The sequence below is a fragment of the Doryrhamphus excisus genome, linkage group LG5, assembly GCF_037039965.1.
Source record: "Doryrhamphus excisus strain RoL-2023G ecotype Guam linkage group LG5, RoL_Dexc_Guam_v1.1, whole genome shotgun sequence".
Classification (NCBI taxonomy): domain Eukaryota; kingdom Metazoa; phylum Chordata; class Actinopteri; order Syngnathiformes; family Syngnathidae; genus Doryrhamphus; species Doryrhamphus excisus.
This window is the reverse complement of record NC_136361.1, coordinates 11,112,023-11,129,249: the sequence shown is the minus strand read 5'-3', so window position 1 is coordinate 11,129,249 and position 17,227 is coordinate 11,112,023. Positions and strand designations below refer to the sequence as shown.

The 17,227-nt window shown below is 43.0% G+C and overlaps 1 protein-coding gene across 2 annotated transcripts; it reads left to right on the top strand.

Moving 5' to 3' along the window:
- The first annotated feature begins 8,250 nt into the window (after positions 1–8,250).
- LOC131105323 (transmembrane protein 106B-like) lies at positions 8,251–16,626 on the top strand. 2 transcript variants are annotated; one of them, XM_058053321.2, is made up of 8 exons: positions 8,251–8,407; positions 10,413–10,617; positions 12,062–12,125; positions 12,208–12,367; positions 12,570–12,710; positions 13,677–13,726; positions 13,806–13,859; positions 15,599–16,625. In XM_058053321.2, exons 2-8 carry the CDS (start codon positions 10,419–10,421, stop codon positions 15,717–15,719), a joined length of 789 nt encoding a protein of 262 aa, XP_057909304.1. In that variant the 5' UTR covers positions 8,251–8,407; positions 10,413–10,418; the 3' UTR covers positions 15,720–16,625. The 2 variants fall into 2 exon arrangements, with proteins under 2 accessions (XP_057909304.1, XP_057909305.1); XM_058053322.2 differs by having other exon boundaries at positions 8,322–8,407; positions 10,410–10,617; positions 15,599–16,626.
- Positions 16,627–17,227: the final 601 nt, after the last annotated feature.

The following is a 17,227-nucleotide window of genomic DNA, read 5'->3' as shown; positions in this document are numbered from 1 at the left end:
GGACAAAACCCACACATGTACGGGGAGAACATGCAAACTCCACACAGAGATGGCCGAGGGTGGAATCGAACCCTGGTCTCCTAGCTGTGAGGTCTGCGCGCTAACCACTCGACCGCCGGTCTATCACTCATGTATAGGAAATTTGCATTAAACTCATGGCTAAAAGGAGCGGTGTTCAATCTTTTTACATTGACAAGCAGAATATAGAAAAACTGAAGGATGCTTTGTTTGTATAAGCCCTTATTTTTCTCACTTCCTAACGCAAGGTGTTGGCTCTGGTTAAGTCTGCTGACACCTCTCCTCCAGGACTGCTGTGGCCTTACCTTCCTCTTCCCTTGAAGATTCCACTCAAGGGCAGCTCAATGAGTTTTCAGCATTCAGCAGCTCTCCCATTTCAAACCCATCTAACCCATGCAACTCACTGAACTCCTAACTGGTATCAAGACTCCCACCTGCTACCTGGATCCTATCCCTTCCTCATTCATCAAACCCTGCCTCCACATAATCTCTCCACTGATTATTAGAATTAAAAACTCCTCACTTAACTGGCTCCGTTCCGCAGTCTCTCAAGCTGGCAGCAATCACCCCCACACTTAAAAAGTTTGGTCTTGATTCCGACAACCATAGCTGCTCAACTACAAACTCACCTCAACTCCAACAGTCTGTTTGAATCCTTCCAGTCCGGGTTCTGTCCCAAACATAGCACTGAAACAGCTCTTCTTAAAATCACTAATGATCTTCTTCTCTCCTCTGACTCTGGCCATCTTACCATCCTCATTCTCCTGGACCTCACCGCAGCTTTTGACACCATTAGCCATTCTATCCTCCTGTCCCGCCTCAAGACCAGCCTCAACATTACTGACTCTGCTCTGTCCTGGCTCCAGTCATACCTCACAAACCACCAATAGCTTGTGCATATCAAACAAGGTGTTCCCCAAGGTTCGGTGCTTGGTCCTCTCCTCTTCATCCTCCCACTTTGTAACATCATCCGTTGTCAGGGCCTCAGTTTTGACAGTTTCATACAGCTCCACCACCTCCATCAACTCCAAGATCTACTCCACCCTCACCAACTGCTTAACTGACAAAACCTGGATAGAACACAACTTCCTTAAACTCAAGAACGACAAAACATATATAATTCTCATTGGTACCAAGAACGTCACAAAATCCACCCATGACTTCTGTCTCAAAACCCCTCTGATCTACAACCTTGGCATCCTCCTAGACCCTACTTTTTCATTTAAACCCCACGTTAAACAATTAACCCAGTCGGCATTTTTTCATCTCGAGACATAGCCTGATGCCGTCCATCACTTACAATCTCTGCTGCTAAAACCCTCATCCATGCATTTGTCTACTGCAATAGCATTCTCTATGATACACTATCCAAAATCTGCAATTGACAACAACATATTCAGAACTCCGCTGCCCACCTTCACCCACTCCCCTGAACACATCACCCCTGCTCTTAAAAACCTTCACTGTCCACCAACGTTATTCTTTTCAAAGTCCTTCTCCTTACCTTAAAAGTGATGACACCTCCATACCTCATAGACCTGCTACATCCACACAATCCCTTACATCCCCTTCGCTCCTCAGACTCCAACCTCCTGGCACCTCCCTGTAGGACCAAGCTCCGAACCTGGACAGACAGAGCCTTCTCCATCGCTGCCCCCACCCTCTGGAATTCTTTGGCCTATTCACTCTGTGTTTGCTCTGACCTTCAAATCCTTTTTTTAATGTCTAACTTTTTATTACTTGATTGCTGTGCTTTGCTTTTAGCTCTGAATGTTGTTATTCAGCTTTATTTTGTTTTTATCTCACTGTAAATTTTAAGTATCTTGAATTATTATTATTATTATCCATCCATTTTCTACCGCTTATCCTCACGAGGGTCACAGGTATATGCTGGAGCCTATCCCAGCTGTCTTTGGGTGAGAGGCGGGGTACAACCTTGGACTGGTGGCCAGCCAATCACAGGGCACGTATAGACAAACAACCATTCACACTCACATTCATACCTATGGACAATTTGGAGTCACTAATTAACCTAGCATGTTTTTGGAATGTGGGAGGAAACTGGAGTACCCGAAGAAAACCCACACACAGAATAGAACCCAGGTTTTCTAGCTGTGTGGCCTGCGTGCTACCCACTCGGCTAGCATTATTATTATTATTAATGAATGCAGGCTTTCGTAAAGGTATTGCCCATCCATCTCCAGTTTTTTCTTCCTATGATGACTTCCACTAGTTCTTGGCCTGTTCCATGGATATAGCGTAGTCTTGAGTGGATGCAGGTTTGCAGTTTTCACCTGTATAACTGAAAGGAGTCCACATTGGATTTGAGAAAAGTTTGATTTTAAGGGGGATGTTCCTGGAACTGCAGATTGGTTTGAGCTGGGCAAATGCGGCTATGGCCTGTCCTAAGCAAGCCTGCGCATCCTCGGTTGCCCCTCCATCATTGATGATGACACTCCCAAGGTAAGTGAACTCATTCGCTGTCTCCAGCTCTGTTTCCCTGCAGCACATAGGTTTGGCCTTTAAAGTTCTTTTGATCCGCATTTCTTTTGTTTTTTGTTATTTCCAGTCCCGCTCAGAAAGTTCCAGTTTCGGTATTTTCGCTGTCATCTTGTTGATGTTAGGTGGGTCTGGATGAAGACATCATCCGCAAGGTCTAGGTCAACTAGCATGTCCCCCAGAACCCACTGTATCCCAGTCTTTCCTTCTTTTGTGGTTTCCGTCATTATTCAGTCAACTGCGGTTACAAAAAGCCGCAAGCTTAAAAAGCACCCTTGTCGTGTTGAAAGGCTCTGTCAAATGTCCTCTATGGGATACTTGGGCTTGGAAGTTAGTGTAGAAGACTAATCATACTGATGATCCCTGTGGGGATTCCATAATCAATGACGGCATACAGTTGTGGGCTGAATTCTGTGGATTGTTCAACTATAAATCAGGGTTGCAATCTGGTCACTGCACGACCTGTTTGAGGGGAAGCCTGCCTTGCTGTCTCTATGTTTAGATTCCATGGTCCTTGCCTTCCGGTATAGGATTATTCTGCAGAGTATCTTGCTGGTAACTGAGAAGAGCCTCGTGCCACGCCAGTTCTTGCACTGTTCCAGGTCTCATTCCTTTTGTTTTCTAATGATAGTACCTTTTGTCCATTTTAGATCTTGATAATATTATGTCCTTTGTTAATATTTCACACTTCTACTCCAGTAGTTGCCAATTTATTGGCTAATGTCATTCATTTAACACCATTGGTTATGGCCAGTGCTGGCCCTGAGTCTGGACAAATAGGAAGGTTGCGTCAGGAAGGACAACTGGTGTAAAAACCAAGCCAAATCAAACATGCAATTGACTTACTACTATTTTTTTGCACTCGTTTGACTTTAAAAAATACCTGTACAGTTAATAAAATGATAATGTTAATAAAATCATGATGGCTCCAGTTGGAACAAATTATTTATTTTCCTACGATTTCCTAAGGGAAGAAAATACAAAAAAAATAAAATAAAATAAAGAAACAGCCTGAAAGTTTCAATGCTAGCATTGTATAGCTTGACTATTTTCCAATATAAAGTCCTCCTATAAAACTTTGTCAAAAAACTATTTTTTCTACTATTTTCTGCTACTAAAAGGTTGTATTCTTTTTAAAACACCATGGTTAGGGGGTTTTGGAGAATGTTGTTTTAATTTCAACACCCATTAGATTAGGTGATGATGATCAGTTGTAACACAGCCACTGGTGATTTTAGAGACATTTAGCAAAAGGCATCTTCTCTTCCATGACGCTCATATCAGCAACAGCAGATTGGCTGCAAGCTTCTCCAAAAGATGCATATTTCACTCCACCAGCGTGAACCTCACTGTGCTTTTCCCCTTCATATTCACTGTTTAATGATACACTATCATTGTCAGCCCCGGGAGAATTCACAGTTAAAACAGGAGAAAATATTGTAGCGGTGCATCATTAAAAGCATATTCTGCCGCAAAGGAGTAAATCTGGCCCAGTGGGAGGAAGTGGGGGGTATTTATGATGTTGATTCGTGTCATTTAGCCTGAGCATTATGACAAACTTCTTAATGACGCCAAGTGGGTCAGTGTGAAGGCTGACCTGCGCCAAGCCCTGTTTGCCATTTATATTTTTAGCACATCATTTCATGTCAATGCCCAACAGCCTGCACACACAAATGTATAAAAAAAATACATCAAGTATAATCTAACCTGCAGCAATATATACATGCAATGAATGTATAGTATGTTGTTCAAGCATCACAGCTAATCAATCTAATTTGACATTAAAAATATGTTGTTTTTGCTGAGTAATATACACACTGACTGAAATATTTGTACACCAACATTAATAAAGAGTGTGATGCTGCTGACTCAGCCAGTCACATATGGCTAAACACTGCCACCATCTGGCCGATAATGCAAACAACACCGACGAGCAACCTTTCAAACAGACTGGTATACACTCCTTATCAACATTTTAAGACCAGTTGAAATATTGCAAATAAAAAGAAATAAATTACATGGAAAATATCATAAAAGGGAAAAAAATTGTGTCATTCACCTGTATTATGCTTGTTGGGCGATCTTTCTACAATCTTCATAGAAACAAATCACACACAACTCCGTTCAACAACCATTCTCATCAATTGGAAATTCCCCAAAAAACTGAACATGGCCCTTTCCAAAAATTTTCTGTTAGATCATATAGAAATTGAGAGAATGTCTGCTGAATCCAAAGAACAGCTGTCAGAATTTCAATCTATATGGGCTCCAATAATTCATTTATTGATCTAACTCTCGAAGCGCTGAGTGTGTCTGTCTCTGCCCCTGGCGGTCTCGTTCCTCTGGCTTGGGGCATGGTCTTGGTCGCCGGGTTGCCCTGGCGTCTGGGGTGTGGGTGCCGGGTATCTCTGTCCCTTCTTGTTGGGCTGACCCCCAGGGGTTTCTGGTGGTGGTTAGTGGGGGGCTGTCCGGATCTGGGGCGTGGGTTGGATAGTGGTGGTTGTCCCTGGGCGGTGCAGGCCGTCCGGCGCATCCGCATCCAGTGGGTGGTGGGCGCCTGCTGCTGCCGGGGGGCCCTGTGTGCGCCCGGTAGCGCTGGTTCCTCCGCGGCCGGGGTTTGCCCTGGGTGCTCTGGCTTGGCTTCTGTGTGGGACCGTGGGGTGTGGGCATGGGGGGCTTTGGCCCTGCCCTTGGTGGGGGTATGGGTGGTTGTACCCCGCTGCCTTTGTGCAGCCTTCTCCCTTAGGTATGTATATTTGCATATGTGTGTGTGTACGTATGTATATATTTATTATCATCATATCTAAAATATCTAAGTTATAAAAAATTATTATTGTATATAAATTATTATTATACGTATATTAAGTATAATCTGGCTGGGGGGATCTGGGCAGGCATGGGACCCACCATTGCTCAGCTGTCCTCCATTTTTAATTACTCCATATGATACATACACACACATACACCACACATAGGTCAGCCCTTTGGTGCAGGCCTATTTTTAATTGCACAGTCTATACAATACCATTCCATTACACACACAGGCGCGATGGGCTGGACCGGACAGCCTTCTGCCTACCCCGGTGATTGGCCCGCTGGCTGCTGGGGCACGGCGGCTCGCCCTGGGATGCGGGATGATTTGGACTGGTCTGCCTAGCCTTCCTGCTTCTACACCCTGTGGTTGGCTGTACCTCCCTTGGTCAGTCCTGGGTCGCGGGAACCTTGGTGCCCTTGGGGAGGCGTTCAGCGGTCTACGGCAGTGGAATCCATGCTGATGGTGGCCTGAAGTCTGTGGTGGAGGCTGCTGCGGGGACCGGCCTGTGTGTTGGGATGGGGCCTGATCTCGCTCGTGGGCCTGATCTCGCTCGTGAGGACGCGGGCTGGCGTGTGGGGGGTGGGGTGCATGCGCCTCGGTGTCGGGCCTGCTGGGGGGGGGCGATGCTCTCCCGGGCATTTGGGTGTCTGCTACCACTGGTCTCTATGCTCTGCTGCATTGCTATCCTTGTCTTTGCCCGTCCCCGGTCTGTCCTAGGGCTCGTCAAGGATGGTTCTCCGGTATGTGGGTGGTGCGCTGCTAGTTCTGGGAGCAGGGGGGGAAAGTCAGGCCTCCCGATGGATGGTGTGGTCCGTTGGTGGCCTAGCGCTGGTCTTGACTCCTCGGCTCTGGTGCTTGGCCTCCCCATGGCTTGGAGCTGTGGCACTTCCTCTCCGGGGGTGAGCTGCCCGGCGGGTGTCGGCCGGCACGGTGGGGTGTCTTGCTGCTCGCCTGCACGCCCTTTCCGCTTGCTCATGTGTATGTGTGTGTGTGTGTGTGTATATGTATAGATAAATATATAGTATACAGTGGGTGGGCTCTGCGGGGGTCTGCCGCTTGGTGTCCCATCTCTGCCGCCTGGTTCTCCATGGGTTAGTGGGTCCGTGCCGGCCGGGGCGGTCCTGTGTCTGTGGTCGAGCCTGGGGTTGCCTGGGGCGGGCCGGGTTCCGCTTCTTGGGGGTGTGTGGGGGGGTGGGAGGGCGGCGTCTCCGGCCGTGGGTGGGCTTCCTTCCGGTTGGCGGGAGCGCCCTTGTGCCTGCTGGTTTGTGGCCCTCGATGTCCTTCTGTCCAAGTGGGGTATGGTCTACCACCGGTCTCGAGGGTGTGGCTCTCCTCCAGCCTGATGGTGCCCTTTTGCTAGTCGGGAGTGCTCCTCCATGGCCCCTTACTGGTCTCTTCGGGGGTATGCTTCGGGGACGGGCCTTGGGGAGTCGGCCCTGGCTTTGCCCGCACCCACGGGGCCAATAGATCTCTGGCTGTGAGAGCTTGACCTGGTTGCGCGGGGTGGGATTTACTGGGTGGTAGAAGGCCGTCCCTCTCCATTTGTCATTCTCAGTTACAATTACACATTCACACACACGCATTCACGCATATGAGCACACTTACGCACACATATATGAATATGCACACCAACAGAAGTACACACCTCCATATGCGCACTCACAGCACATGGCTGCTTCTCTACACAATCTACCATCTTATCCTTGATGTCTTTATGCTATTGGTATGCTATTATTACAGTAATAATGATGTCAAGCAGTGAGATTTTAATTACTGCAACTGTATTGCTGTAATTCTGTTTACTATCATGGTTCATGTCTTTATTGTTACTATTGCCACTGGTAAGTTTGACGGTTTCATTTCACTGATATCATCTCCATTGTGACCCTTCATTGTGACCCATCATTGACATTTAACTGATGCAGTCCTGTTTGTCACTGTTGTTGTCATGGGAATTGTTGTTGCTGCTGTTTTTGTCTCTCTCTCTCTCTACTGTCTCCAAGACCCCCGGGCTCCCCTCTTCTTCTTTTCTGTGTTTCTTCTTGCTCCGGGCCGAACGCTCCAAATTCAATACAACACATCAAAATAACGGCAAATAAAATGTCACAGTACAGGGAAGTTGTAGCTTACACCTTTCCTGATACAGAGCAAATCTGTTTAGCATGTAAGGGCATTTAGATCAACAATACTCTCTGCCCCAATGGCTGGACGGGACACACAAAAAAAAAGAAATATTGCAAATATTTACATTTTTGAAGCCTTGCTTATGCAGCTCAACAATCCCATCGCAGTCAAACTGGTAAAGCTTATTTGCCTTTTGCATCAAGAGATTATGACAGTGTGGATACCTGACACAAAATCATATTCAATACACATTTTTTCCAAGATTTTGGCTTTTAAAAGGTCGTGCTCTTAAATGCTTGCAATAAGTCAGACTTCTAGTTGTCTTGTTATTGCATTTTGAAGCTCTACTTATAACCTCCTTAAGATCCAACAGCGCAAAATGTAAATGTTTTTAATTGTTCATCCGGTCTTAACATTTTGATCAGGTTTAGTAACCAGCTGCAAATTATGTCACTACATTTAGCGTCAACAATAACATAGTTGCACTAAAACACACACACACACACTATTCAGGAAGTATATCGTCCAAATTGGGATCGTATAAATTGGCTTTATTTCTATGTATTATAAACGAGTAATGCCTAATTACACTACAAATATATAATGTGACTGACCAAAGGCAGTATAAATAACTATATAAATGATTATTACTATAAGAAAAAAGTATCAGCTTCTTGGAAACGTACCGAACAAAATGTGCAACATATTTAAATATTTATGCCCTTTTGGAAGTGAGTTTTTAAACTTAGATTTTTGGAAAACACGTTCGTTCTACTACCTTTACCAAAGGTAATGTGGAGCAAGGCATTTTGGACAGTTTCACCTGACGTCATCCGCGTTGGGAGATTCTGACCAATCAGGCGATGAGTGGGGCGTTCCCAAAGTGTCGTCATTTTCCCCCTGACTCTGGAAGCACAAACACAACGTATAAAATAAAGAACGACTACACAGGTAGGTCTGGCAATCCTTAAAAACATATGTTTTTAAGTGAATAAGCATTCTAATAATAATAATAATAACAGGAGTACGGTTGACGGTCCGTATTAACACCCGTTGAGTGTGTCGTGTTTGTATCGTTGGATCGGTGGTTTTGTCATGAGTAGCGAAAGCTACGACATGATGACTTTTAAAAAAAACATACATGTTATTAAACATGATAATCTAGAAAAGGACAAATCGGTGTAAGCCTTATTTTCCCACTGGGTACTTTGTGTTCCAGGCGAGTTGTAGCACGGCGAACAGAATGGCGGCCTCGGCCCAGTCATGCAGGTCCCAGTGTTACCATGGCATGTTTAACCACAACATGTCACCTGCTTGCACAGGCGTATCGTATCTGACAATGATGACCATTATTACAAAAATGAGTGTCTTCAAGAAACAATAACACGTTGCATACAATGACATATTCCACATATTTCCAGTGAAATGTTAGTGTACGAATAGTAATACTCGCCACAATATTAGGTAACCGGCTCAGAAATGGCCATAACGGGACAGCATCCAACATTAGCCTGATTCCATTCCATTCCATTCCAACGTTTTGTCTCCCACAGCGTCCATGAAAATTAATATATGTACAGGCATCATGATGATTATAATTATATACTGTAGAGCAGGGTTATCAAACTCAATTTACTTGGGGGCCACTGGAGCTAGGGTCTGGGTGAGACTGGGCCGCATCAGGTTTTCCAAATAAAAACAGAAAAATGAATAAACTTTGCTTTGGTTTTGATTTTCTACAATAAAAGCTCTGATAAAACATTCCACAGTTCTCAAATATCTTACTTTTTATTTTCCTACACAAAATAAGATGAAAAATAAATAAACAAATCAAGAATAAAGAAAATCAATCAGTCAGTAATGAACAAATACATATAATAATAACAATAAAACGGCAAATAATAAAAACTTAAGAAACCACATATAGTGGTATAGGGTAGACAAATTATTTTTTTCAGATTAAAATGAACAAAGCATTATTAGAGCCCTGTAGACATGACAAAAGACGACTATAGTCACATTTATACTCTTTTTATTTACAACGTATTGCGCAACTGCAGGGTCTTGAGACACATGCTAACTCGCAAACTAGAGAGCTAGCGACCTAAACGGTAGCCTTCAAGTTATTTCCTTTAAACTTAAATAGCCAAAAAACATACCACTTCCACACGGATAGGGAGGATAACTATTAACAGTTATTTAACCTTTAACATGAACATTAGTCAAACGTAGTAATTTTTTCTGGGTACATGATACCATACAGCATCCATATCAAACTTGCGCGGGCCGCACTAACATCAAACTTTCATATCAAGGCGGAGGCCTCAAACTAGCCGCGGGCCGCATGTTTGAGACCCCTGCTGGAGAGCATCAATGACATTGGACAAGTGCGGAATTGCAGTGTATGTAAAAAGTAGATAAACCATACAATAGCACTTCTTCTAGGACTCACACATTCTACTGGTCATAAACAAAGCTCATTAGCATTAAAGTTACAGACACACAAAACGGTGTTTACTAAAAGCACTTTTAAATTCCAGCATCAAGGTTAAACAATTGTGGGACCGCTGACACACATTTTAAATTGGTGAATTAGTAACGGTCTTATCTCTGTGTGGAGTTTGCATGTTCTCCCCGTGCATGCGTGGGTTTTCTCCGGGTACTCCGGTTTCCTCCCACATTCCAAAAACATGCTAGGTTAATTGACGACTCCAAATTGTCCATAGGTATGAATGTGAGTGTGAATGGTTGTTTGTCTATATGTGCCCTGTGATTGGCTGGCGACCAGTCCAGGGTGTAGCCCGCCTCTCGCCCAAAGACAGCTGGGATAGGCTCCAGCACCCCCCGCGACCCTCGTGAGGAAAAAGCGGTAGAAAATGAATGAATGAGTAACGGTCTTTTCTAACTTTGCATCAACTAAATTCTACCAATGTGTTTTTTGTGTGTCTGGAAGTAGTCAGCTATGGGGAAGTCCCAGTCACACTTGCCCAAGCACAGAGACGACTGTCAGGATGCGTTGACGACAAACACAGAGTATGGTGAGAACCACACGCAGGAGGATGGAAAGAATGGAGAGGTGTCACAGTTCCCCTATGTGGAGTTCACTGGACGGGACAGCGTGACTTGTCCCACTTGCCAGGGCACCGGGCGAATCCCACGAGGTAATAAACAACACATTGGCCATGTTTTATGTTTCTCACACATTAGCTACAACACATCTAATAATAATACAATCTCATATTCCACTAAAAGACATGGATCAAAAAAGCTTTTACCAAGATAACGCTCACAGTAAACACATTTAGCTCATGAGTCCCAGTGACAGCATCAGCTTCTGCATCGTGAATGAATCATATGTAGCAAGCAAGAATTCTTCTGCTCAATCAACACCCTTCCTTTGTCACGCTGCACACAAACACACATAAATGCTCAGATCATGAAATGTGGACTCCAGGTCCGATTTAGTACCATGTTTCCATTTACTCAAGACCAAAATACACTAATAAACAACTACACACTGGTCAGTGAAAAGATGTCCCTGGTCCCCTGAACCATGTCAGGGCTCGACAATAACGATGTATCAATGGCCCGGGGCAAGTTAAAACAAAATTGGGGCAAGTAAATCCAATCAGTGATATTCCCGTCGGGCAAGTGCATTTTGGCATGCCATACTGCCAAGAGTTTTTTTAAAAGCGGTTATTGTTGGGTGTTGGTAAAACACGGACTGCGTAATTCCGGTGGTAATTTGCAAACAAATCCTTGCGAATCTTGAAATGGACCCATCAGAATCGTTTAATTAGACCGCGGTCCGTAGTCCACAGTCCGCGTTTTACCCACACCTTGTTTGCAATCAACCAATCAGCGATGGTTTGACTACGAAAACATCTATCATGGCGTCCCTGCCAACATGGTCTAATTCTTCAACAACTTCTGAAGGAAAACACCTAAAAGTGATGAACCAGTGCCTCCTAAACAAGTATTTTATTAGCGGCAGCAAATCAAATGATGGCACAGGTGAGTGAATCACATTGCTGTGACAATTTGAAGTGGTCACAATGAAACACCACCCATTAGATCCAATACCAAGTGCTGATTTTCCACAAGCTACAAAATCTAGCGCTTCCATTTCTCTGTGTATTTTTCTCAACTTTGCTTCACAAATTATTGTTTGACCATTGAGCATTTTTTTCTGGATTAAAAACATTTTACTAGTACACAAATGTGTCTATTCAATAATGTTTCATTGTGGTGCACAACTTATAAAAGGCAAAGTGCCTAGAAGTCTCTTGACAATCCAGATTTCCATGCAACGTCATGATCTATGTAGGAAAACAACCACAAGAAATGATAATCATTTCATCTTTATTTGAGATTCTCATGTGACGCCACAAACATGAGATGACATCATTATGGCAGTCTTTTCATTTTACATGGGGCAAGTTCGGGCAAGTAGTTCTCACCTTAAGGATTCCCCATGGGCAAGTCATTTTTGTTTTTAATGTAGAGCCCTGCATGTTGTGTCAATCCAACCGTGTCATGTAACACAATGCATCCAACTCTGCAAATACCACTGACGCTGCTAATATTAATGGAATCAACCAACAGGTCAGGAGAATCAGCTGGTAGCTCTCATTCCATACAGCGACCAAAGACTGAGGCCCAGCAGGACGTAAGTTTTCCATCTACACAAGAACCGCTAAGTGGTCTAAGGGTCATTTCAAGGTCTCACTTCTGTTTCCTCTGTGACACAGAAAGCTTTATGTGATGATTTCGGTGAGTGTTTGCCTGCTGCTGTCTGGCCTGGCCGTCTTCTTCCTCTTCCCTCGCTCCATCGACGTCTCCTACGTGGGCGTGAAGTCGGCCTACGTGGCCTACGACCACCAGAAACAAATCATCTATCTCAACATAACGGTAATTGCTGAGCCGATAGCTCAATACGGGACAGATCAATCTGCCTTACCACACAGAGGTTAGTCTGTATTGATGTTTGTTTCAAAAGCTACTTCAGTGATTTAGTTTGGTATTGTTTCCTTGCAACTTTGTCTACAAGCCAGCCAAACGATAATCAATGTTTATGTTTATGTTCATATTTATCTTGCTCTCCTCCATCCAGAACACTCTAAACATCACCAATAATAACTACTATGCTGTATCCGTGACCAACATCACCACCCAAGTGGAGTTCTCCAAGACTGTGATCGGCAAGGCCAAGTTCAACAACAGCACCGTGATTGTGCCGCTGGGCCTGCGACAGGTAGGCCCATTAATTATTTAATATGCTCTCTCTTGCTGCCCTCTAGTGGTCAAAACTATAAATTCATTAATTTTTCTTTCAATAATTTTCAACCACTTATCCTCACGAGGGTCGCGGGCGTACTGGAGCCTATGGAGCCAGCTGTTTTTAGACGAGAGGCGCGACGCACCCTGGACTGGTCGCCAGCCAATCACAGGGCACACACAGACAAACAACCATTCACACTCACATTCATACCTATGGACAATTTGGAGTCTCCAATTAACCTAGCATGTTTTTGGAATGTTTTGGAAAACCGAAGTACCTGGAGAAAACCCACACATGCACGGGGAGAACATGCAAACTTCACACTGAGATGCCAGAGGGTGGAATCGAACTCGGGTCTCCTAGCTGGCTAGTAGCTAGCCAGTGTGGTGTGGCAAGGTGTCACTATGCCGTAGAGTAGTTCTTTGGCGTAACAATGTTAATAACAATGTTGCCGTAAGTTGGTTAAAATGCAGGTAACAGAGCTTTGTTTGTGGGTTTTGGAGGGTTTTTCGGAAGGCTTTCTAGGCCGAATAGGTCCATCCAATTACATGAATTCTTACTGCCTCTTTTTTTTTTTTTAGCTGTTTTCATATTTTTAGAACGCACAGAAGAGGGAAAGACATCTGCTCAAGTCTCGCATAAGGACTGTGGATGGGCAAAATTCCCTAAAAGTGCAGTTTTCCTTTAAACCTGGATTATAGAGCTTGTTAGCATCCTTCATTGCAGGTGAACAAATGGCTGTGACATGGGTGTCTCAATTACTGGCTTTCATTTGCTATTTGCGGCTGGTCTCTGACATATACGACACACTTAGAATAGGCTATGTCTTGTGACTGCTGAACATGCAGAGTTGTTTGGCTTCTACAAAAACTGCACTTTAAACCTAGCTATTCAAGCACATCATGTCCAGCACAATATTGAAGTTGTTATTTCTTGCAGCTCGACTACACAGTTCCCACCATCATTGCGGATGAATTAAATTATATGTTGTAAGTATCCTAAAAAGCTTATTCCTTGGTCTTTTTTGGATCAGATTTTCATCCTGACGTGTTCTTCTGTCTTTCACAGCGACTACTGCACACTGCAGTCCATCAGAGTGCACAATATGGTGGTCATGATACAGTAAGTCAGTGTTTTTCAACGTTTTTTGAGCCATGGCACGTTTTTTTTACATTGGAAGACATCACTAAGTCTATCGGAGGAACGAGCTAGGTGTTGCCACACGGACCGATATTACATTGCTCTGCCAGTCTTTACACCACAGACACTCGACACAGTAGCCACGTTTTTACATGACCACTTTTTCTCTTTCCAAATGACTTTTCCAGAAACAATGGTATCCATGGAAAGGAATATTCCAATCTCTTGTCTACATGCGTCGCTATAATCAACCAGACTAGTCAATGGGGCATGCCTAGTAAAGCGTAAACACCAACATCACGTGATACCGACTTCCCCGAGTTGTTCTTTCACTTGTTGGAATAATTCCGTATTGCCAGTTTTTCATTTGTCCAGTCTTGAAATTTTGTTTGAATCAAAAACAAACTTTGCTTAGTCCAGTGACGATTGCTGGCCTCCATTTTTAAAACTGAAGAACGTCTGGAGCTACGTGTTACGTCATATCTGAGCATGCGATATGATAAATTTAACCAGGAAAGGATCAAATTTAAGCTTGCTATTATTTTATAATTCAACTCGGTACATGTTTTATATAGATATATATTTTATTTTGACTTATGGACTTATGAATGGTGTATAGAAGGGTTTAGATTCTGTTCCACAGATGGCGCTAATGCACACGAAAGCTGCTTGCCAACCGCCAATAAAGTACAGAAGAAGAAAAACACACCCTGACAACTTTCCGTTTGAGCGGCTACAAGATACCTAAATCTGATTGGGAATATTCCACCCCTGTTAATCCCATTATATATTCATTTGAATTGGCACTATTCTTTCGGAATGAGGCGTATACAAAGGTTAGATTCTTTCCGTTTGAGCAAATAAACCAAATGCAATTGGAGTATTTGGGTCCACGTATATGTGAATATTGACATAATATTTGCAAATGATGATTAATAAATGTTAATTATAAAAAGTGATATTGGATAATTCCTCACGGCACACCTGACAATTTCTCAAGGTACACTAGTGTGCAGTAAGTCACGTCCCAAATGTTGTCTTCCACTTTGGTGCCAAAGTGCATGAGTGTAATCAACCTCATCGGCTTGCTTCAATCCCTCATCATATTTATCACAATTTATCAAAAAAGCCTCCTTTCTGCTTGTTGTGAAACAGCAGCAATCTGTAAGAACCAGTACTAACTCAGCATAACACATCATCGGGTGAAGGGATCTGTGTTCTCTGACTGGAAGATGTCAACATTTAACACAACCTGTTCTGTGTATGGATATTGTATTCCTCAAATGTGGCGGGAAGGGCTCTTAAATGACAGCATTGTTAGCTACCTCATGTTAACTTGTTTTCTCGTGTTATGATGCACAGAAAAGGGAAAGAAATATGTGTTCATGTTTCACATAGGGATTGTGAATGATGAGTAAAATTCCCCCAAAAAAGTGCAGTTCCCCTTTAACAGGGATGTTTGATATTTCCTACCCTTCCAGCAGTCTTGAATGCAGCATATATCACATCCAGAAGCATTTATCAACTGAAAATGTATTTTTTTTTAAATTCCTTGAAAAGGTCACCCTTTAGCAGCTTGATCGAGCAAAGAACCACATTCAGTAACTTTGATGCACTCTGTTAGTGTGTAATAAAAGTACAGTGAACTAAATAGATTTCAGTACTGTATTGTAATAGTATTGTAATTGATTAAATGTGACTCATGTTGTTAATGTTTCTAGGGTTACCGTGACGACTACATTCTTTGGCCACGCCGAGCAGGTCTCCCAGGAGATGTACCAGTATGTGGACTGTGGGGGGAACACCACATCCTTACATGGTCACATGGAGGTCACCATGTAATGAGTGTCTACTCAGATCAGAGATTCTTCTTCTTCTTCTTAGCAGGAAGGTGGAGTACTTAAAAAGTCTGAAAGGCTCGTTGATGTTTTTTTTAATAATAAAAAGTCAGCGTGATGGCTGCTGTGAACAACAATGTGTTAAGTACGTTTAAAAAAATAAAATAAATAAATAAATAAAGGTACTCCGCACCACTTTTAACATGAAAAGATTTAATGTGCTGTTAATTCAAGCTCGTGCTTCACTTTTACCACTTTAACCTCAAATGTTTATGTATGCCGGCTGGTCTGGACCACTTAGCCCTGCAACTCTGCTGTGACTCACTGTCGCCCCCAGAGGAATACACTGGTACGACAAGCTTTACTGGCTTATTTAACAAAAGTCTAGTTTTGACTTTCTTTTAAGAAAGGTCTTTTCACTAAAGTTGACATGTTGTGTGTATTTTTTTCTCAATTTAACACAGACGGTTTTATTGTATTTGTTTTGTGTTCAACTTTTAAAGCATTTCTGTGGATTTTTCAGTGTGATTGAAAAGTAAATACAGATAATTATAGTCTATTTTCTATCAATACCTGCTCATATATTTCCATTAAAAGTTGAAAGAGAAGAGTGAAGTTATATATTTTTAAAAGATATGACACATTTTGGAGTGTTGACTGTACAAATACAATATTTGAATGTGTGTCATGTGTTTTGTATTGTGGGCTCATTTACAGTGTGAACAACTGTATCTTTATTAAGATTGATGTGTGACTAATTTATAGCTTCTTTCATGTTCTTTGATGTGGTGTTGAATTATCTATAAGAACACGTTGTCATCCTTTAATTTCATTCATTAGTGATGGAATAAGAAGGAAAATGTTTGTTGAGGTTTGAAAGCATAAAGCCCAGAATAAAATCATTTTATTGTACAATTGTCATGTGTGTAATATTCTCTGTGGCGTCTAGATGGCGCTGTAGGTTGTAGACTGGAAAAGTCAATGGAAAGCTGGGTGAGACTGCACAGTCTGTACTATAAACACATCAATCCTACAATCACTTTTTTTTATCATCCCTGCAGTATGCATTACCTCGACTGCTTCCTCCATCTTGACAGCGAGACAGCTCCAGTGTGTCGTGGTATGTTCACATCTGCTCCGCTCGTCAAAACGCCGGCTCACTTCCTGTTTAACTGCCAAAAACACAGGAAGAATCACATTATGGGAAAAAAATAAAGGCAGTAAATCGTTAGGTCAGAGCATTCACAGGCCACATACATCCACTCAGGCTGCTTAAAATTATTAGACGTGGCCTGATTGGCATAACCACCAACTAATTGAGTTTATTGAAATATCAGAATTGAGTGACGATTCCCTGTGACCCCAATGAGGATTTGATTGCTGATTCATCACATCTTGATGCTATTCAGGCAGAAAAGGTGTGCACTACTTGGCTGCAACCAGCAGAGGTGCTGTCCATTCAACCTACTGCATACACAATATCACATTGGAAACAGGAGTTCAGGACATCCC

What these genes read in the sequence shown, in the direction of transcription:
- LOC131105323 (XM_058053322.2), top strand. Translation starts at nt 10,419, where the DNA reads ATGGGGAAGTCCCAGTCACACTTGCCCAAGCACAGAGACGACTGTCAG. An exon ending in CACCGGGCGAATCCCACGAG is followed by an intron (nt 10,618 to 12,061) that starts GTAATAAACAAC and finishes ATCAACCAACAG; the next exon opens with GTCAGGAGAATCAGCTGGTA. An exon ending in TGCCGCTGGGCCTGCGACAG is followed by an intron (nt 12,711 to 13,676) that starts GTAGGCCCATTA and finishes TATTTCTTGCAG; the next exon opens with CTCGACTACACAGTTCCCAC.